Source organism: Thamnophis sirtalis, unplaced genomic scaffold (assembly GCF_051295495.1).
Source record: "Thamnophis sirtalis isolate CommonGarterSnake01/CBP01778 unplaced genomic scaffold, rThaSir2_p1.2 scaffold_15, whole genome shotgun sequence".
NCBI classification, from domain to species: Eukaryota; Metazoa; Chordata; class Lepidosauria; order Squamata; family Natricidae; genus Thamnophis; species Thamnophis sirtalis.
Genome location: NW_028261395.1, coordinates 23,793,054 through 23,815,690, shown reverse-complemented (window position 1 = coordinate 23,815,690; position 22,637 = coordinate 23,793,054). Strand labels below are relative to the sequence as shown.

Here is a 22,637-nt window from a genome sequence, read left to right as displayed (position 1 = left end):
CTTTTTTGGCAAAAAGGGCCGGGTTTCATGAGAAATGGGTCGTTTTTTGCTTGTTTTTGCTCTCCCCAGCCCCCAGGAGCACTTTGCAGGCCTCTCAAACTCTCTGCATGCCATGTTTTTCACCAAAAATGAGGCATGCAGAGGGCTTGGGAGGTCTGCAGAGAGCAAAAACATTCTTTTAAAAAAATTTATCACTTCAAAATCTTGGTGCGTCTTATATTCTGGTGCATCTTATACTCTGAAAAATATGGCGTGTATATATATATTTTAAATTACTGGAACTTATCTTAGCAGAAATAACAGCAAGGGGAAGAGCAACAGAGATCCCAGTGGTTTGAAATGCCTAATAATAATAATATGCTGCCCAACGGTCATGGACTCTGGCCTTGTAACAATTTGTCTCCTGAAAATAACTAGTTCTGCACTATATTTATCTTCCATTCTCTCATTTTGCCCTTTAGACTGTTAAGTCTGAGGACTGAAAATCTGCTTGCCTGTAGTTTATAATTTAATTTCAAAAACATCAAAATAGTTAGCTCTACACAGGCCTAACTCCTTTTTCATGATTTGTGTATTAATGTCTTATAAGCAAGGGACTGGTTAAACACCGAATTAGTATGCAGATCAGGAATGCTGGGGTCACTAAAATGTTTCAAAATTATAATTAAATCTAAAACACAATGACACACATTACAGGAACATGCAGCATTTCAATCATGATTTAAATCACTGGTAGAAAGGCTTGATTTAAATCAACTCGATTTAAATCATAGTTTTTAAAGAGCAACTGTCATCTCTATCCTGCAGCAGCTCCTCCTCTGACCCGCTGTTGACTCACCGACCATCCCATTCACTTTAATGGGATGGGTGGTGATGCAGCAGTGACACACAAGGTGAGGGATGTGGCAGGTGGCAGGCAGCAGGTGAGTAGATGTCCTCTTAACAGGCGCTGCCATGATGGATCTGAAATGATAGGTGCTCTTTAATATTATATTTATAAGCTGCTTAGGTGGTTTCACTTTCATTTTTACTGCTTGCCCTTCCTCCTCACACGTAGAGTCTGGTGGTACAGATGCATTTCTCTTCAAACCATCATATAGTTTGCAGTCTACATAGATTTGCAAAACAAGGGGATGAAGGAATATTCCTGAATTTTGTTTTATCATTTATCTCATGGTTATGGGAAATTGTGTGAATGCATCAATGCAGTGAATGTTCTCTCAGCTTGTAGAGCTTGGGTTTAGCAAAAATGTAAATATTGCAGAATATATAGCCTCATATCTTTAGATAGATTTTTACTCCAAAAGAATTTTATTAAAATAAATTTGATTTAAAAAATCTGATTTAAATTTTAAACATCTGATTTAAATTAAAAAATCTGATATTTTAAAAAAAAAACAATCATTAATTTTACCCTGGCAGCATTCAATAGTTCTGGCCCAGAGGGAGGCCCATATTAAAACAACACACTTCATGTGTGGCCAGAATTTGAAAAAGACATTTACCGACTGACATCAGCATATGTGGGCCTGATGGGGTAGATTGTAGGGATGATACAGAAATATAATTTTATGTTGTAATTGTGTATTAAATTGCATTTTATCCATAATTGTTGTATTTTACCCTATTCTTATTTTAAATTGTTTTTATAGGATTTTATTGGTAATGCATGTTTGAACATTTTGATATGGCCTATAGTTGTGATGGTGAACCTATGGCATTCTTGCTGGAAGTGGCACACAGAGCCTTCTCTCCAGGCACGCGAGCTGTTGCCCGTTGTTCTTCCGTGCGGGAGCACCGGAAGAGCAGCTGCCCCGGTGTGCATGTGTGGGCCGGGAAAATGATCTTCCGATTTCTGGCATGCACATGCGCACTGGCCAGCTAGTCTTCATGCACTCATGTGCACCAGAAACCAGACGACCAGCTGGCCGGTGTGCATGCACACATCACATACCGGAAGATCATCTTCACAGCTTGTGCATGTGCACTGGGCGGCTGCTCTTCTGGTTTCCAGCATGTGTGTGCGCAGATACGCACACATGCTCCAGTTTCGGCACTCATTGCCAAAAGGTTCTCCAACACTGGCCTATAGGCTAATCAACAAAGCTAATCTAATCAATAGTTCTTCTCCAATTACGTTCATCCCAAATGGGGGGTTAACCACAAATACGAAAGTTCCTTCCTGGATTTTCTGGTTCCTCCAATGGAAACCTCTTGTTTTCCTTGCCCCATGGACCAAAAGATTTATGTCACAATTAGGCAACCAAGAGGGCTGGGTTCCAGAAGCTGCCACGCTACAACTCCCAGCAGCTCCGTCCAACAGGATTTCTCGGTGGGAGTTGAAGTTGAGCAACATTTTTAGTGTCTCTGTGTGATCAGCTGAGCAAGCAATGTTGCACCACACCAGAAAGGAGGAACAGAAGTTGTGACAAGCTAGATGGACAATATTTTTTCTCTATTCCCCCCCTCCCCCCAGATCTCTACTTACATTCAGTAACAAAAAAGTTCAGCATAGTCAGGACAACAGTATGGCCACTGAACATATAGTCTCCACAGGTGTGTACTCCTGTTAACGTCATGCCAAATCCAGTCCAAATAGCAAAGGCTCGCTGAAGTTTTGCCCACACATTGCCATATAACTAGAATTAGAAGCATGCACAACATTGAAAAGGAACACATTGAGAACACGTGAGACTTTAGATAAAGGAGGCCATCACCCCCCCCCCCCCACTATGGAGTAAATACGGTATCTTCTCTTCCACAGGAGACGCAACCAAGCATTTACCTCTTAAAAATCATTGGCAGGCTTCCTTCCTGAATGAACGCTCTATCATGCCAAACCATACTTTATGTACAGGTAGTCCTCGACTTACAGCAGTTCATTTAGTAACCATTTGAAGTTATGATGACGCTGAAAAAAAATGACTTATGACTGTTTTTCCCCACAACCCTGATCAAAATTCAGACACTTGGCAACTGACTAATTTATGACAGTTGCAGTGTCCCTCTGCGTGTGTGTGTGTGTGTGTGTGTGTGTGTGTGTGTGTGTGTGTGTGACGTGATCATTTTTAGTGACTTTCTGACAAGCAAAGTCTATCGGGAAGCGAGAACCAGTTTACATCCGTGTTATTAAATTAACAGCTGCAGGGATTCACTTACCAATGGTGGCAAGGAAGTTCATAAAATGGGGCAAAACTCACGTAACAGCTGTCTTGCATAGCAACAGAAATTTTGGGCTCAATTGCTGTCGTAGGTCGAGGACTACCTGTGTTTGGGGTTCAGGTCAGGGGTGGGTTCTGGCAGGCGCTACTGCCGGTTTGTTTGTGGGTGCTATGCGCATGCGCTTGATGTGCACCTGCACAGTGCAATAAAAATTGTTCTGCACATGCACAGAAGCAAAGAACAAGATGGTGTTGCCTACGGAGAACCGGTTCAGTGGCATGGCAGACGTAGCTCATTGCCGGTTCCAGCGACCCATGCCACCAAACCACTACCAGTTCAGCTGAACCTGTCCAAACTGGCAGGCACCCACCACTGGTTCAACTATTGGCATAAGCTACAATGACACTTCCATAATTTCCATAATTTCAATTGCCCTTCCTCATTTGCAGAAATGAATTTTATACTTTACTGGTATGTCCCATTTTAAAAGAGTTCAAAGTCCCCAAATGAACATTACACGGGCACGATACACCTGTCAATATTTCAATTATCATTCTGATGTTTTACAATACTTTGCCAATACGCAAAAGCTTCCTTTCTGTGCCACTAAACATAATAGTTCATCATTATCTCTCTTCAAAATAAAGGTAAAGGTTCCCCTCACACATATGTGCTACTTGTTCCCAACTCTAGGGGGTGGTGCTCATCTCCGTTTTGAAGCCGAAGAGCCAGCACTGTCCAAAGTCGTCTCTGAGGTCATGTGGCCAGCATGACTAAACACCAAAGGCGCATGGAAACCTGTTACCTTCCCACCAAAGGTGGTCCCTATTTTTCTACTTGCATTTTTACATGCTTTCGAACTGCTAGGTTGGCAGAAGCTGGGACAAATAACAGGAACTCACTTTGTTATGCGGGGCTAGGGATTCAAACTGCCAAACTGACGACCTTTCTGATTGACAAACTCAGCGTCATAGCCACTGAGCCACTGGTTATTATTATGTTATTAAACGTAATAGTTCATCGTTATCTTTCTTCAAGATACTAGGACTGAATCTGTGGCTAACTCGAATCTGATATATCTACAAAAAATTCTAAGCTAGTGACCTCAAAGGTCTTTGTCCAAGATCTTGGAGACTCATTGACTTACCTTTCCAGAACACTGCAAATGTTGTCCCGGCACTGACAGTGAGGTCACAAACATTGTTACACAACGTAACAAGAACACAGTTCCCATCAGGCTGCATAGTCGTCGCAAAAGGATAGATCTAGGAACAAGAGTTGCTTTCAACAATTACGAAGCTTCAGAAATGACAATTTTTCCTCCCTGACTTCCTCATCTCTTGTTCTGGAGGGATCCGCTCTAGATCTGCTTTTTGAAGAATGCAGTGGCTGTGTAGGGGTATTGGGCAGAGGTGGGCTGCACAACCGGTTTGCCGAAAATGTGAGTGCACATATCAAATCAGCTGGGCTTCCCGGGGCGGGGGGAGTGAGCCAGAAAGTGAGATATCTAGGACTGGATAGTGTCAGGGTAGGTGGGTGGGCAGTCTTTGGAACTACTGGTTCAGGCAAACCGGTCCGAACCAGCAGCAGCCCACCAATGTTACCTCTAATTTTTTTTCAATGTGAGCAGAAAAGTATAGTGTTTGAGCGGCATATATTCATGCCTGAGCACCTGAATTTTTTTCACAGATGTCACCTAAGACAACAACGAAATCAGTATTATTTGAAACTCAAAGTTATGTTTATTCAAGGTACCCACTTAATTAAAAGTGTTATATAATATCAGTATCACTTAACAACGCTCCTGCTTAGCAACCAAAATGTTGGCTCAGAAAGTCTGGCATTTGAAGCACGCAAGTCTTAAAGCTGTTGTTACAAGATCCTTGCACCCCTAACCCTTTAGAAAAAAAAATCCCAGGGGTCTTCAAACCTGACAGCTTTAAGACTTGTGGACTTCAACTCCCAGAATTCCTCCTCCACTGGTTATCGGGGATCTGAAAAGTCTCTTCTAGAAACATATTTAACTTAACGCATCTTTGGATTCAAGCCTTTGGATTTGGGTGCACAATTTCTCTGAATTGGCTGCTAGGGCAATTGTAAATGCACACTCACATAGCCCCTGCCTAGCAGCTCTTTAAAGCAGCCGCATCTTCCCTCAGAACTCTGCAACTATCCTTGCAAAGGGATCCCATGAAAATAAATATTTGGTTTAAGGACTCTTATGTGATTTACAAACATGAAAAAAATCCCTCTTATGAGCCATAGTGGTGCAGTAGTTAGAATGCAGTACTGCAGGCTGCTTCTGCTGTCTGCCGGCTGCCCGCAATTTGGCAGTTCAAATCTAACCAGGCTTAAGGTTGACTCAGCCTTCCATCCTTCCGAGGTGGGTCAAATGAGAACCCAGATTGTTGGGGGCAAGAGGCTGACTCTGTAAACTGCTTAGAGGGAGCTGTAAAAACACTATGAAGCTGTATATAAGTCTAAGAAATGCTATTGCTATTATATTTTTTGAAACTTCACCTGTTTCTTGAGACAAAAAATATGACAATCTATTGGACTTTTTTTTACACACACTTAGCTTAAATTTTTGAATTTGTTAAGCCACAACCTACAAATTATATGTAAATCAGGAAACAGTGATTCTACAAACTAAGTTTGCAATCAGGATTGGTCCCAGCAACAAATCTCTACCATTGTCCAGGTCCAAATTTAGAAGAACAGCAGAGATTATCCTTGATCTCACAGGCAGATAGAGAACAAGGATATGGACATAGCAAGAGGCAGTTGATTGCAATCAGATTTGGTTACCAAAAACTGTGGATCTCTATTAGATTTAACTTTATTTTTATGAAATTTAATATGAGCTGTATCTGAATTTCATCCAATCCTTCAAGAAATGCAATCTCTTAGTGTAAGTGCCACCTTTAAGACATCTACTACAGGGCTTAAACATACTATCAATACACCCCCCCCCCCAAAAAAAAATGATGTCTTGCCCTCTTAACCATCCAAGTACAACATTTTGGAATGTCTACAACATCAATTGCATTTGATTCTTCCATGACACGAATGTCTCCTTCTGGCAGAAAAACCCATGGTAACTTTACTAAGATTTCAACTGTCTCAATGTGCCAGAGGCAAGCAGTGTTTCTTTCATACCAAAATAAAATTTCTACAGGTAGTCCTCGACTTACAACAATTCAATTAGTGAGGTTCAAGCCGTGGTGGCGCAGTGGTTAAAATGCGGTACTGCGGAATACTTCTGTTGATTGCCAGCGGCCAACAGTTCGTCGGTTCAATTCTTACCGGCTCAAGGTTGACTTAGCCTTCCATCATTTAGGTTGCTAAATGAGGACCCAGATTGTTGGGGGGGTAAGAGGCTGACTATGTAAACTCCTTAGAAGGGGATGTAAAGCACTGTGAACTGGTATATAAGTCTAAGTGCTGTTGCTATAACAGCACTGAAAAAACAACTTACAACTGTTTTCACACTTTAACAACCGTTGCAGCATCCCCGTGGTCGTGTGATGCGTCAAATTCAGATGCTTGGCAACTGATTCATATTTATGACTGTTGCAGTGTCCCGGGGTCATGTTGACAAACAAAGTCAACTGGGAGGCCAGGTTCACTTAAGCACCATCTTACTAACTTAAAAAGTGCAGTGATTCACTTAATGAATGTGGCAAGGAGAGATCATAAAAACGGGGCAAAACTCACTTTACAAAGCTCTCCCTTAACCACAGAAATGTTGGCTCTGTTGCAACTGTAAGTCAAGGATTACCTGGATTTGAGCGGCATGACAAGCAATCCATCATGTTTGAACTCTCACAAGGTCAATTTTGTGAGGACACTTAAGGCATCTGCAAATGCTCATTCTTTGGATGATTTCTTCGTGGCAAACAACTGTTAGCAATCACCCTTAACAGTTAACTGTAACAGAGTTGGAAGTGACCTTGGAGGTCATCTAGTCCAACCCCCTGCTCACGCAGGAGACCTATATTAGGGATTCGAACCACCAAACTGCCAACCTTTGTGATTAACAAGCTCAGCGTCTTAGTCACTGAGCCACCTAGCAAGGCTTCTAATAGTAATCTAGTAAAATAGGTTCTGTTCCCTGTTTTTCTGAGATTATGATGGAGAGCAGAAAACCATATAAAGTCTTTCATGTTGAAGCAGCAGGCTATTTTAGAGCTCTACCTGTGCCTGTGAAGGAGAAGAACCAGCAACCAGATGTAGCAGAGAATCACTCCACATACTTCGGTCATGGCAAAAGCCCACGGGATTCTAGGGACACTGTGAGAAAGGAAGAGAAAAAAAACAGCATTATTGTTTGGCATGAGTCTAGGCTGCCTGAGGAACCCCCACCCCAATGGGTGTAACACCCCAAGACTCCAAGGCAGGCAGTTCCTCAAAGCTCCATTTTATTAGAGACGTCATATTGGCACATCTGGGAAAACCCGAATCGGAGAGTTCGGGCTTTCCCCACCCCCCAAAAAGTCAAATGTTAAAATATTCATGACTGGGAGAGACATGGGAACAAAGTCAGCCAATGAATAGGCATAGCAACTAAGTCAGCCAAGGGGAGCTTAAACAGATCTGAGCCTGTGCAAAGAATTGAAACAGAAACTTAAGTAAGCAGTCTGCTGCTCTGAGAAGTAAACTGTGTGGGCTTGTCTGCTGATATGAAACTAACTGCTTGTGTTTGCCTGTAACTTTCCTGCCTTGTGTTTACTTAGAAGAACCACCTGTTGGTATTGTACATTTATTCATCTATTCTTACGTATATAAAGAAGTTAATGAATCCTGCTGCGTCAGTTTTCTGTGTGTGCTTCTGGATTTGAATTTATGCAACAAACTCTGATATCAAAGACCCATCCCCTGCACCCACAAGTCCGTCACTTGGTCCAATCAATTCATCGTCCCAATTGGAGACAATCCCCAGTCACTCCCATCCAGGTGCAGGCTGAATGTCCTTGACTCCCTGAGAATGTTGTCATGACTATATATCTCCACGGACTCCTTGGAGTTCCCCCCTCCTGTTTTCTCAGGGCACTAAATTTGGCAGCCCTGAAGCTCCAAAGAAAAAGATGGCTTCCAGGGCTGACAATGTTATTTGGCCCGCCCCAATCGTTTTGGCAGAAGGGGCACGCTGCGGATCTTGGACCTCAGTCGCAGAATCCGCGAAGCCGAAAACAGGAGAAGGGCCTTTTCTACCATGGCTTCTACCCTCTGGGATACTATGTCCCTCAAGGAAAGATCTGGCCTTCGAAAGCAGCCTCAAAACCTGGGACTGCTGATTGGCCTGGGGACTCGAGAGAGGCTTTCAAGAAGAGACTGGACAGGCATTTGTTTGAAATGAAATAGGGTCCCCTGCTTGAGCAGAGGGTTGGACTAGAAGACTACGTGCACTGGCAACAAACAAGCCACAGCAAATGGTGGCAGCGAATGGGCTGCACCAAATGGGCTGTGGTGGTGGCACACAGGTAGTGCCCAATGGGCTGCGCTGGCGGAAAATGGGTTGCTGCAAACAGGCCGCAGCAAACAGGCAGTGCCAAATGGGCCGTAGCAAACAGGCTGTGGCGGCCACAAATGGGCTTTGGAAAATGGGCCGTGCTGAACGGCCGTGCTGATCCCAGATGAATGCTGGGAGGCAAAGGCAGATTTTTTTTCTGTTTTCCTCCCCAAAACGGGTAGGTGCGTCTTATTGTCCTGAGCATCTTATACTCCGGAAAATACGATAAATTTAATAAATAAACAAACAATATGAACCGTGTCGAAGCATAAATGGAAGATACAGAACTGCTCAAAAACCATGTATGTATCCAATTGTGTTGCAGTTTCTTGTGAGACAGGCTGGTAGAATATTATGGTTGGTGTTCAAACAAAGCACAGCTTGTAGCTTGCAAAGAGTGTCACTTACTAGTCTAAAAACAATTACAGCAGGAAGCCATACAAGATTACTTTCTGCTTAAACTAACACAGCCATAATATGTAAAGCAGGGGATCGATCCAGTTGTGTGGATTCCAAGTGAGAAGCTAATGGGATCCATTGGATCAGTTTGAAGAGCTACAGGAAGAATTCATGAATTAAATCTATGTGATCAGGGGTAACAGCAAGCAAAGAGAGTAATACCCTGTATTTCTCTAGGACAGGAGTGTCAAACTCAAGACCTGTGAGTCTTTGGCCCTCGGAGTGCTTAGATGTGGCCCATGGGGGCCACCCTGGAAACAGCAAAGAACCAGCTCGGGGGGGGGGGGGCTGCAGGCGCCCTCCTAAGCTCCATTTTTGCTGGCAGAGGGTTGCAGAATGCCGTTGCAGCCAAAAAAGGAGCTTGGGAGCCCATTTTCTCTGGCAGAGTGCTCGGCTGCCACAAGCACCCCCGACAGGAGTGATGTTGAGCTGGCCATGCCCATCCTGGCCATGTCCACCCTGGTCAAGCACAACCCTCATTGTCAACCTTTCATTAATTCAACCGTCAATGAAACAGAGTTTTGACATACCTGCTCTAGGAGAACCAGCTGTAATGTACCAGCTGAAGGACAATCAGTATTGACTCATGTTCCCCGTGTGCCTATTTTTAGGTTTCCTACTCTGATAAACTGATAGTTGTGGTGGCCTGATTCCAGACTCCCTTTTGATTGGCATTAGCCACTAATGCAATGGCTGGACTCCTTGTTTGGCATCAGGAGGCACAGATGGGAACTGCTGGCCATCTAATCTTGGAGTGGGAGGAAGAGCTGGTGGATTGGTCTAGAGTGGAAGTAGGGCCATGGTACTCTAGAACCCTGAACTTAATCCTTTCTAATCCTGCCAGCATCATGAAAGCAACCCTCCTAGACACGAGAGTCTCTCTCTCTCAATCGAGCGAACCTTAATCACAGTCACTCGTGCCTTAGTCACTTCCCGTCCTGACTACTGCAACGCGCTCTACAGGAGGCTGCCCTCAAAGGCCATCCAGAAGCTCCAGTGGGTGCAAAAGGCAGCAGACCGCACGGTTCTGTGCAGACCCCCGGGTGCACATATATCACCTCTCCTGCGGGAGCTGCATTGGCTGCTGATTTGCTTCCAGGCACAATTCAAGGTGCTGGTTGTCACCTTTAAAGCCCTTCATGACTTGGGACCAGGTTATTTGAGGGACTGTCTCTTGCCTGTCACATCTACCTGAGGCATCAGAGCAGGGAGGCAGGAAATGCTGTGAGTCCCATCTCCTAGGGAGATATACCTGGTGGGACCCAGAAGAAGGGACTTCTCTGTAGTGGCTCCATCTCAATGGAACATTATTCCCTCAGATGTTAGAACGGCCCCCACTCAAATACTCTTCCGAAAGGTGCTGAAGACCTGGTTCTGCCAGCGGGCATGCGGAACCCAGAGCAGGATGGAACCCATTAAATGGCTCATGTGATTGGCTGTTGCTGGGGCGGGAGGTGGGGACGGTGATTTTATTACATGAATTTATTTGATTTTTTAATTAGTTTTACTCTTTTTAGAAGTGGTTTTTATTTTCCGTAAGCCATCTTGAGTCGCCATGGGCGAATAGGCGGCAATATGAATGTAATAATAAATAAATATAAATAAATAAAATCCTTCCAAGCCTAAGGTACATGTCTGGGACATGAAGAGTTTCCTTTCTTCCGTGTCAACAGGGACCTCCAGGTGCAGGATTTGCTTTGAGCACCTAAGTGTGCTCTTTGGCAAAGTTCATGATGGAACTACTTCAGGAGGCTCTTAAGTATCACCTTGAAGCTACTCACTGGGTTTCTCCATTCAGGGCGCTTTGAGAAGGACATTGTCCAGAGAAGCATAACTATGTCTGCCTGAGTTCTCACCGAGGGATCATCATTTGATGTTGGCCTTGCAGCGCAGACCTGATCGGAAGCATGACCAGATGCACTAATTCTATTTTATTATAAAGCTACATTGACATAATCTTCCAAGTGTGTAAATAAATTTTTCTCCCTGCCCTGAGAAACTAGGGAGAGTCTCTTCTATCCAGCTTTGGATGGGGTTGTCTCTTATTTGACTGTTCTTATCAGCATCTCTTTGCCTAGCTTTCTAAGGTCAATTCCATCTACTATTACACGTGATGCTGAGATTACGTTGAAGAATAAATGCTTTGAACTGGTTATTCCAATTAGCATATATAATGAAAAGGTGCAATTGAGTTGTAAGTAGCCCTCCTACAGTGAAATTAGAAAATTACTGAGCACAGCAACCACCGTAATTGATTTTATTATGGTCATCTTCAAGGTTTAACGCCTGAGATCCAGGATGGGTTCCCACGTCCCATTTTACTTCATCATCATCATCACGAGGTTGACTGAAAAATATGCTGGAGAAAATCTTTTGGGTAGGAACATGAGCCATCATGACAACACCAAGAAAGGGATGGGGTTTTTTCCCCCCATCATCTTTGTTTTTGGAGATGTGGGATGGATGAACCTATCTCTTATGTTCCTGTAAATTCCTCAGCACATATTCACTATCCCTTTTTACAAGTATGCGTCCAAGTGTCTCCATGTTATATACCATATTTTTCGGAGTATAAGACGCACCAAGATTTTGATCAGGCAAATTTTTTAAAAAAAGGTTTTGCACTCTGCAGGCCTCCCAAACCCTCTGCACACCTCATTTTTGGTAAAAAAAAAAAGGGGGGGGATGTTTGCAGAGAGTTTGAGAGACCTGCAAAGTGCTCCTGGGGACTGGGGGTTGGGCAAAAACGAGCAAAAAATGTCCTTTTGCAAAAATGGGCCCGTTTCTTTCCAAAAAAGGGGGCATGCATAGCCTTTAGGAGGCTTGTAGAATGCTCCTGGGGCCTGGGGGTAAAAACAAGCAAAAAACACTCAATTTTTTGCTAGTTTTTTCCCTTCCCCAGCCCCCAGGAGCACTTTGCAGACCTCCCAAACCCTCGGCATATCCATTTTTATGAGGGGGTGGGGGTCAGGAGGCCAAAAATGCTGTATTCAGTGTATAAGACGCAGCCAGATTTTCACCCTCTTTTTTGGGGGGGGAAAGGTGTATCTTATACTCCAAAAAATACGGTAGTCATTCATCCACCTGGGGTCAAAAGAAGTTCAGGAGGACGAAGACGGTCTTCTCCTGTACTTGCTTTTTCTCTTTTTTTCAAGCAAGGATTCCTTTATTAAAGTCAACCCAAATTATTTCTTTCTTGGCCATGAGGTGGGCTCTCCATTTTTGTTCAACTCCCAGAGCTTAGGTCTTGTCATGTCTCCTCAAAAGTCATGTAGTTAAGAGGTCCATGCATAAGTTCTCCTGCTCTGGCTAGATATCTTCACTGGGCTGGTGATTGCCGAAGTCACCCCACTCGATCATGCACAGTTTGCACTGCCAATGAATGTTAAATCTTAAACAAGTGCCCCTGTTTCTGCCTTGCTCCAGCCCTGCTGAAGCCTGCAGAGGGCTGCTGGGGGCTGAGGGAGGGGGAAAAAAGCCTCCGTTTTTGTGAAAAGTGGTCCGTTTTTTGCAAAAATGGGATGTGAGGGCGGGGCTTTGGGAGGCCAAAAATGGTTGTGTTCAGTGTATAAGACGCACCAACATTTCCATGCTCTTTTGGCGGGGGGGAAAGGTGCATCTTATACTCCAAAAATACAGTAGCTATTTCCAGAGAAACTATGTTAGAAATGCATTGTTATCAACTTGGCTTAAAATAAAAGAACAAGACTAATTGAAAATATGAATCTGGCTTTTTATGATGGAGGCATTTGTACATCCTAATGTTATAAATATGGGGGAAAAAATTTAAGATATAAAGACATTTTGAACAATGAAGGATTTAAAAACTAAATAAGAACTTAGTAGTCAAGGGTGGCCACAAATGCAGATACAATCACACTATCAGAAAGATGTTAAAATGTGTGGTTTTAATCAAGAGTTAACAGAATTAGAACAGATACTAAATGGAACAGATGAAAAAATGATAAAGAAATTATACTGTTATATACTAAGTATTCAACTTGAAAGTGAGCAGGTAAAGGAGACAATGATTGCCTGGGACAAAAATTTTGGATATGCAATAGAACTAGATAAGTGGAAGAAACTATAGATATGTTAAACTGACTATGTCAACTGCATAAAAAGAAACCTTGTATAAAATGTTTTATAGATGGCACTTTGCACCAGCAAGATTGGCTAAGATGTATAAAAATAGATCTGCTAAATGTTGGAAATGCAATAAATCAATAGGTTCATTGTATTATATGTAGTGGGCGTGCCAAAAGTTTTTTAAAAATGGACGAAAATACATATTTGGTTGGAAAAAATATTGATTTGAAACCTGAAATATTTTGGTGGGCTTTCTACCGAAAAAAATATGATAAAAAGACTATCTATCTGGTATTACGTATATTAACTGTAGCTGGGATTGTATTTACGCAACAATAGAAAAATGATGAAACACCATCAGATGAGAGTGTCATTAAGAAAATATTACACTGTGCAGAAATTGATAGACTAACGCTTATTATTAAAGATAAAGAAGAAACGGACTATTTCTTAATGTGGGATGTATTTTACGAACGGTTAGATAATAGAAATAGAAGTTAGAAAAGAGGAGATACAAAAAAGAGGGAATGATAATGTGGAGGGAATTTCATGATGAAGATATGTATTATTGTAACTGTATGGACATACAGTTATATTATTAGTAGTATTGTGATGAATATTATAACAAATATGTGGATTTTGATTGTTTAAAATCCTGATACCACACTGTTCGCTGGAAATGGAAAGTAATATAAATAAAACATGGGGAAAAAAGGCTGAGTTCAGACAAAAGTCATTGTTTCTTCTAGAAAGCAAAAGATGTAAGGAAAAGACTTATCCACAAAATATGAAGAAGATTTAAGCCCGCCTTAGTCAGATCCTTCTTCCTGTCAGCTTCCCTTTCACTTACCAAGAATCAGGCATTAGCAAAAATGAAGTATGATTAAGTCTGTACCTAATAAGCAAACTTGGAAAAATGCATCACCTGGGAGGGATCAAAGATACCAAATAATAATATATTTTTTAAGAACTAAAGATTAAATCAAACTAATGACAGATCATGACAGTTGCTGGAATCCAGCTGAAGGCTTAATTAATATGATGCTAATATAACTATATTCTTGGAATCCAGCTGAAGACTTAATATGATATTAATATAATTATATCCTTTTAACATTGCCTAAACTGAAAGCGAATGCCTCCTGTGAAATAATTTTCCAAGGAAAGGAAAATCTTAACTCTTGAATAATCTTAAAATCACACTACTGAACCAAAATTTGGACCTCTGTTTTTCTGGTAAAACATATATTTTTAAAAAGCTTAAAAATTATCAAATGGTTGCCTCCAAATTCTGGCAATCCAAGTTTGACCTGGAGCAGATAAGAACTTAATTGCTGAATTTAAGAGATGTTTTTACCTTTGCAAAGGGGCTTCTTTGCAAAAATATGATATATTTTCTTCCTGAAAAGATGAATCACCAAGTTATTCAGGCAAAGCATCAAGTATTTATTAAGGGGAGGAGGGCAAGTCTTTTTAAGGGGCAGGATTTTACATTACAGGATACATATACATTCAGTATATGTAAATAGATCAGTAAGCAAGTTGGCCATACAATAAAATAAATGTTGATTGTGGGTGAAGTTAGGACAATGGAAAACACTGATTCAAGATAACATTCCACAAGCAACAAATTGTTGGGTTACATAACTGGTTTTCTCAGCTGGGTTTGTATCTTTCTTGAAAGTTGCAAATGTATCCAAGAACCTTAAGAACACTCTTTCTATTGTGTTCGCTGAAAAGGCCAGTTATGGCAATACCAAGAATGACCTTGGTTAAAAGAAAAACATGTTTTCTTAGAAATACAGCAGAGTGACCTGAACTACCATCTTAAAAGGCTAAATGTCACCTTTTAAAAATACTACTAACCAAGCCTAAAACTTGAGGCAACAAAACTTAAGTGTGAGAAGGGTGGGAATCCGGAGAAGATCTTGACTTAAATTCAGAAAGCTCAGATTTTTAAATGCGGCAAAAAAGTGCCACGTTTTTAAATGCAACAATGCAGGGATGGGCTTCAAAAATTTCAGCAAGGGGTTCTCTGCCCGGGTGCTGGGTGGACCTGGCCATGGTGGGCGTGGCCTAGTCGGCCTCCTGCACCATGGCGGGGGCCCCCGTTTTCGCCTTCCCCCGGCTCCGGAGGCTTTCCCCGAGCCTCTAGGAAGGTGAAAACTGCCTCCCCCAGGTTCCAGAGACTGGAAACGGGCCCATTTATGGCCTTCCAGAAGGCCCATTTTCCCTCCTCCCCAAGCCTCCGCACGGGCCCTGCACTTATCTCACATCCAAAACAGGCTGTGTGGAGGGGCGGGGCCAACCAGGGGTGAGATTTGGAGGTTCTCTGAACCAGCCATAATGTTAGCTACGGGTTCTCCCGAACCCGGGAGAACCCATAGCAGCCCACCCCTGCAACAACGCCTCCCTTCCTACAATATCTCCAGATGTGTCTTGCTCCTTGATGTGTTAATACAGAAAGTGAATCAGTTGAGAAACAGCTTATGGAATGAAAGTTTTTCATTCCTCATTCTTCCTTTTGCTCTATAAAAAAAAGATTTCTAAGCCTATTTTAGGGATGATTATAGCAGTGCTGTGTCTGCCTTCCTCCTTAGTAAATTCTAGAAGAATCTACACGTGGTGATGTGCAGACTATATGCAATGAATACTTCCCCATTTTACTTTTTTTTTAAGGGGGAGAATGATAAAGCACTATTTTGGAAAATGTGGACCGTGGAACTTTATAAAATGGGTAGGATGAATTTATATTTCACACATTGTGGTTGATGGAGAATTTCTGCCCCCCTCCGACCCCCACAAAAAAGATCCTGAAGGGGGAGACTCTCTGCAGCAACACAAACATTGATTGCACGTATCCGTCCCAGGGGCCGTAGTCTGAGGACTCCTGATTTAGAACAATATAAACAATGCAAATAATTTTCTGCAGACCACCAAAGTTTTATCGCGGACCACCAGTGGTCCACGGACCACCGGTTGGTGATCACTGCATTAAAGGGTGCAAAGGAAAGAGGATGGTTGAGTTTAACATGACCTGACGTTGTATTTGCAGCTTGCTGTTGTCTTTGGATAAAAGAGTGGGTGTTGCTGAGAAACAAAAGACTTGTGGAAGAAATTTGGGTGGCATGGGTACTTGTGGTACAACAAAGTCAAGGTTAATGTGGAATTTGAAAATTGCTATGTTGGACAAGAATATGGAACAGATATAAATCCAGGGTGTGCCTGAAAATACCTTTGTTGTCCTCGGCACAAGAAGCGTTTTCTGGACGAGAAATAATAGGCAAATATAAATGACTAACTTATGATGAGATACTAGATTTTTTTCACAGGAAATGCAAAATCAAATCAAGAAAAGAACTGGTTGCAGAGGAATATAGTTCCCAGTGGTTTTCTTACAATATTAGAAAGATTTAAAGTAGATGAAAGACTTTCCAGTTCTGAACATTGTAGGAATGTGTTTGTCATAGAATTCTGTACAAATGAACAACATGTAATTGCTAAAATGCATAAATCTTTATTAACATTTGAAGCAGAACAAATGAAAATGAAACAAAATGAAATAAAGTATGATAAAATGGGCTTATAATCTTGGCTATAATGATACAAATGGAACAATGGGAAACGTATGCTTGAAAAAAATTGATATTTACACCGTGTTATAATATGAAAGAGAATTTTTATAAAATGATGGATTGTTTGGTGTACTGTATGCCCCCGGAGAAAATGTCTAGAATATATGAAGATGCTTCAAATTTGTATAACAAGAAGGGATTCTTTGTCATGTTTGGTGGATGTGTAAAAAAGTTAGAAAATTTAGAATTGAAATATGTACACAATTCAGAGGATTTTAAAGATTAATATGTAGTTGAGAAGTGAGGTCCTTCTTTTGGGATTGACGGACAAACAATTGGGGGGGGGGATCATGGAACTTTGTTGAAAACCTCTTATGGACTTTTTTTGCATAAAACAGAAAAAAATGAACTTATGATTTTTGGTATTGATAATTAAAGAGGATAAATTATAGAAACAAGAGGGACATTTTATAACTTTAGGGAAAGGAAAAATTATAATTGTATTTATAACTACTGTAAAGAAGATGGGAAGTCACTTTTTAAAATCTTTTTTCTTTCTTTTCTATTCTTTTACTTTGTTTCCTTTCTTGTAGTTTTAGCTTTCTTTTTTAATCCTTTCTTCTTTTTTTATTTTACATTGGTTTGTATTAGCATTTATCTTCCTTTTAAAAACTTTTAATAAAATTACCCTGTTTCCCCCAAAATAAGTCCTCTCCAGATAATAAGCCCAATTGGGCTTTTGAGCGCATGTGCTAAAATAAGCTTTCCCTGAAAATATTGCATCACAGCAGCAGCCATGAGGTGACCATGCTCGCTGCCTCCTGCACCCTCAAAAATAATAAGTCCTGACCAAAAATAAGGCCAAGTGCTTATTTCGGGGGTCAAAAGAAAATAAGACCCTGTCTTATTTTCGGGGAAACACGGTATATAAAACGATTTCCCAAACATCTGTTACTGGATAGCTATAAGCATTCCAAAATATTCATTTCTTAAGGTTTCTTAATTCCTTTGAAGGGGAAAAAACCCAGAACATTTAGTCTTCTCTTAGAAAAGTTGACTCTTCCCAAGAAGGAACATCTTGTAGAGAATTGAATAAATCCTTTTGATCTAAGGCTTAAACCAAGATAATTATCCGATTTCATCTATTCAAACATTATCATGACCACAGATTCTTTGGCAGTCAACAGATATTCAGCCTTATCTTCTAAGTCTTTTGCAATCTCTGGAAACCACTCATGGGGCGGAGACCGTGGATGAGAAACAATTCAAACAAAGAATCAATCACATGTCTTTTGGTTACTAAAGAGCATAAGAGTTGGGGCAATCAGACAGCCAGTTGCTGCAATTTCCTGCCTTGTTTGCTGGTAGGGATCTCCCAGAGGTCCCCAGTGCTTGAAGGTCACACATTTAACCTAGAATAACATCTGGCATTCAAAAAGTCATCTTTCTCTTATTCTTAAATGCAAAGCAGGAATTAAAACAATACCTAAATTCAACAACCCTGGTCACAGATAACATTCAGGCACAGTGCAAATGCTTTGTTTGCTTTTAGCTCAGACTGACAAATAACTCAGTTATGGCTTCTGCATGAATGAATCCATTGTGTCTGGTGACATTAAATGAAAGCAGAGAAAGGCAGGGGAAAGGATCTGGCCAGCGCCAACTCCCAAGTTGCCCTGATCATTTGCAATAAGGACACGCTAAGAAACAGCTCTTTCTTCATGGAGCTATAGAACGATTGGTTCTCAGATGAAACCAAACCGGAAAATTATATTTTTGTTTTTTAAAAATGTAAGCAGTAAAATGCAATTGTGATGAGTAGGTTTGACAGGCATCATCCCAACTTTACAACTTTTATTTTCGTGGCTATTCATGTTTTTAAAAAATAAACAGAATTAATTGAATTGTTTTGTGGCGGAATGATTTGATAAATTTGGAGTTTATTTCAGCTTCCCCAGGATGCATTAAATATTAAGATGCAGCATCAATTTTTATGATAAAGGTAAAGATTCTCCCGCACATGCATGCTAGTCATTCCCAACTCTAGGGGGTGGTGCTCATCTCCGTTTCAAAACCGAAGAGGCAGCAGTGTTTGAAGATGTCTCCATGGTCATGTGGCCAGCATGACTAAACGCTGAAGGCGCACAGAACGCTATTACCTTCCCACCAAAGGTGGTCCCTATTTTTCTACTTGCATTTATGTGCTTTCGAACTGCTAGGTTGGCAGAAGCTGGGACAAATAACAAGAGCTCACTCTGTTATGCAGTGCTAGGGATTCGAACGATTGAACTACCAACTTTTCTGATCGACAAGCTCAGCATCTTAGCCACTGGGCCACTGCTTCCCTTACCTGGGTCATAGAGAGCTTTAAAGTTGCCACAAGCCTTAAAGTTTGCCACAAGCCAGATTTGGAGATCCCCGCCCTCGAATATTCAGTCAATTGTTATCTTGACAATTTTGTGCTGAAGTCAGTCCCAAACTGACTTCAGCAAACAGCATCCAGCAGTTAGACTTCTGATTCAATGTCAATGGTAATCAAGACATCCTAGCCCTGATGATGTTACCTAGTTGGGTAATGAAATGGCTGCTGGACAACAAGCCAGCTCAGGGAGCATCAAGGATCCCACAACCAAGATATGATACAAGTTGTTATAGAAATTACATAGGCAATTCCACATATATGGTGGGGCTAAGCCAGTTGTTTCTCAATCTTCACCACTTTAATCAATCAATTAGAATAGGGCTGGAAGGGACCCTGGAGGTCTTCTAGTCCAACCACTGCCATTTCAGAACCCATTTCAGGCTGGTGACTGTCCAGTCTTTTCTTAAAAACCTGCAGGTGATGGAGCACCCACAATTTCTGAAGGCAAGTTGTTCCACTGGTTAATTGTCCTTACTGTTAGGAAAATTCTATTTAATTCCAGGTTGTTTCTCTCCTTGATTAGTTTCCAACCATTGTTACTTGTCCTGCCTTCTGGCGTTTTGGAAAATAAGTTGTCTCTCCTCTTCTTTGTGGCCACTTATCAAATACTGGAATACTGCTATCATGTCTCCCCTAGTCCTTCTTTTTCTAAACTAGGCAAACCCAAATCCTGCCACTGTTCTTCATATGTTTTAGTCGCCAGGTCCTTCATCATCTTAGTTTAAGATGTGTGGCTTTCTGTTCCCAGAATTCCTGATTCCAAAATTCCAAAAAGAATAGCTGCACTTTCATTCATGCATGCGTGCATAAATAAATAAATAAAATGATTTAGCAGCCTTTTCACCTAGATACAAGGACCTAGAACCGTGATGGTGAACCTATGGCATGCATGCCACAGGTGACACGCAGAGCCATATTTGCTAGCACGCTAGCTGTCAGCTCCAGCGCACATGTGTGCACTGGCAAGCTTATTTTTGGCCTTCCAGAGGGCTGGGGGAGGCCGTTTTTGCTCTTCTCGGGCTTTAGGAACACCTTCGGAGGGTGAAAAAAAGCCCCAAAATACAACTGGAAATTTGGAAATGATCCGTTTCCGGCTTCCAGAGGGCCTCCAGGGGGCTGGGGGAGGCCGTTTTTGCCTTCCCAAGGCTTCAGGAAAGCCTCCAGAGCTTGGGGAGGGGGGGTGGTGTTTGCACACACATGCGCAGGTAGCCGGGAAAGATTGAATTGATGTGATAGCATGCACATGGTCAATTTTGGCACGGCATAAGAAAAAGTTCGCCATCATTGACCTAGACCTTCCCAGATGGACTTCTCAATTACAAGACCCTGCATTTAAGAGAACATAAGTAACTCATCCCCTGTAATTTCAACACTTACAGAAAAGTCTGTGCATACAATCAGCTTCCTGGAAAAAGGGGACAAATCAGCAGTGTCGACAAATAATGCCACCATTCAATTCTACTCAAAAAGGGCTCCTTCAACCGTCAGCAGCATCCTTACCTGTCCAGGAATATGTCTGGTAGCGGTGGGTAGGTCTGCATATCGGGTACCCGCTCGTGCACAATGACCATGACGAAAGAGGTGAAGCCAAACACAATGAAGACATAGATGCAGCTCAGAGCCGTCTTCCAATATTCGGGGTTCAGCCTCCTCGGAGAATGCTTGCCTTTCCCGTTGGTGTACTGGTACTGCTCAGCGTTCAACTCGGACACGGATTCAAAGTCATCGCAGTCCCGCTGCACTTCGCCATTGCAAAACCATTCCCTGCCTTGGGCGCAGCCGATCACGGGGGACAGGGACCCAATTGGGGTCTCGCTGCTGTAGCCCAGCTCCTCTAAAATGTCCACATGATGCTTCTGCAGCTTCCGTATGGACAGCATCAGCCGCTTGATGTCCCCCAAAACCTTGATCTCCAAGGGAGGGGACCGCAAGTCATATTCTGTCAGAGTCAACAGTGTGATGCCATCCAGCCGGTGCTTATCACACAGAATGTCCACATACTCACAAAATCCTTCTTGCTTCAGCCACTTGGCTACGTGTCTGGTAGACCAACGCTGGATGCAAAGGGAGCCGTTGCCTTCCATTTTCTCTTCCTGCCAGGAAAGAGTAATGCGAAAAATATTATAACAAGAACACGCATAAGGTAGTCCAGGAGTTCTCAACTGCCAGTCTATGGATAGACACTGGGTCGCAGGAGGCCAGCAACTGGGCCACACATGCAAGCGAAGCCCCAGCCACGGGATGCAGGGAGCACACGAAACCATGCCCCCTCCAGTCCACGGATGTATTTAAATACACCTGGAATTTCTAAAACCCCACTTTTCTATAAAATTGTGAATCTGTTCCTCCTTCCTAAACTTCCTAATCATGTCTACTTAAAGAAGCCAATCTAGATAATCATTTTCAAATGTAGCTTTGGGATGCTTGCAGAACACAAGAACGCAGTAAGAAAAAAAGAAAAAACTTCCTCCCTTTTCCAGCACCTTAAAGCTACAGGACATGAAATTAATTTTGAAGGAACCAGGTCAATCTCCAAAACAGAACATTTCAACAATAGAATAATTATGGAAGCTGTCAAAATAGAGAAACACCCCCGCAACATGAATAAATGTGACAATATCTCCCACCTACCAGACATCTGGAAACCAGCCCTAGTCAACAAACGAGCCCCACCCACCACCCAGGCCGTTACAACACAAAACAACAACGGACACACAGCCAGCACCAACCAGCACCAATCTACCAATCATGATACAGCCACACAGCCTATCAATCCACTTACTGAAACAAAGCCAGCACTCCACACACCCCAAGATTTATAGAAAGACGGCAGCTCCAACCACGCTTTAAGCTGAAAACAACAGCCTGAAGAGGGCGAGTGAGACCTCGCCGAAACATTGCCAATACAATCTCAATCTTACACAGGAAAAGACCCGAATACAACAAGACCAGCATGCTTACACCCATGAAAATCTACAAAGACACACAGACATATATATATTTGTAGATTTTTTGTAGATTTGTTTCGTAGATATGTTTTCATAGATTTACTGAAACAAAGCCAGCACTCCACACACCCCCACCAAGATTTATAGAAAGACGGCAGCTCCGACCACGCTTTAAGCCGAAAACATCAGCCTGAAGATGGCGAGTGAGACCTTGCCGAAACGTTGCCAAGACAATCTCAATCTTACAGAGGAAAGGACCCGAATATAACAAGACCAGCACACACTCACACACACACACATTTTTTTATTTAAAATACAAATAATACAAACATATTATATATATAAATCTAAATACAAAAAAGGGGAAAAACAAATATTACAGTGCACACTCCACCCCTAGACCATTTTCCCCCTTATATTTCTTCTTCAATAACAACTAAAAAATATACATTTCAATTGTGCCTTTATCC

General features: G+C 42.0%; 1 protein-coding gene across 1 annotated transcript in view; it reads right to left on the bottom strand.

The window, feature by feature from the left end:
* The window catches only part of SAMD8 (sterile alpha motif domain containing 8), a 38,927-nt gene that overhangs the window by 5,419 nt on the left and 10,871 nt on the right, over nucleotides 1–22,637 (bottom strand). The window contains exons 2-5 of the mRNA XM_087702315.1: nucleotides 20,720–21,312; nucleotides 7,360–7,455; nucleotides 4,310–4,427; nucleotides 2,489–2,639 (exon numbers count right to left, since the gene is read on the bottom strand). Of these exons, the coding sequence (XP_087558441.1) occupies nucleotides 2,489–2,639; nucleotides 4,310–4,427; nucleotides 7,360–7,455; nucleotides 20,720–21,303 (949 nt within the window). The 5' untranslated portion in view covers nucleotides 21,304–21,312. The remainder of the gene's footprint in view (nucleotides 1–2,488; nucleotides 2,640–4,309; nucleotides 4,428–7,359; nucleotides 7,456–20,719; nucleotides 21,313–22,637) is intronic.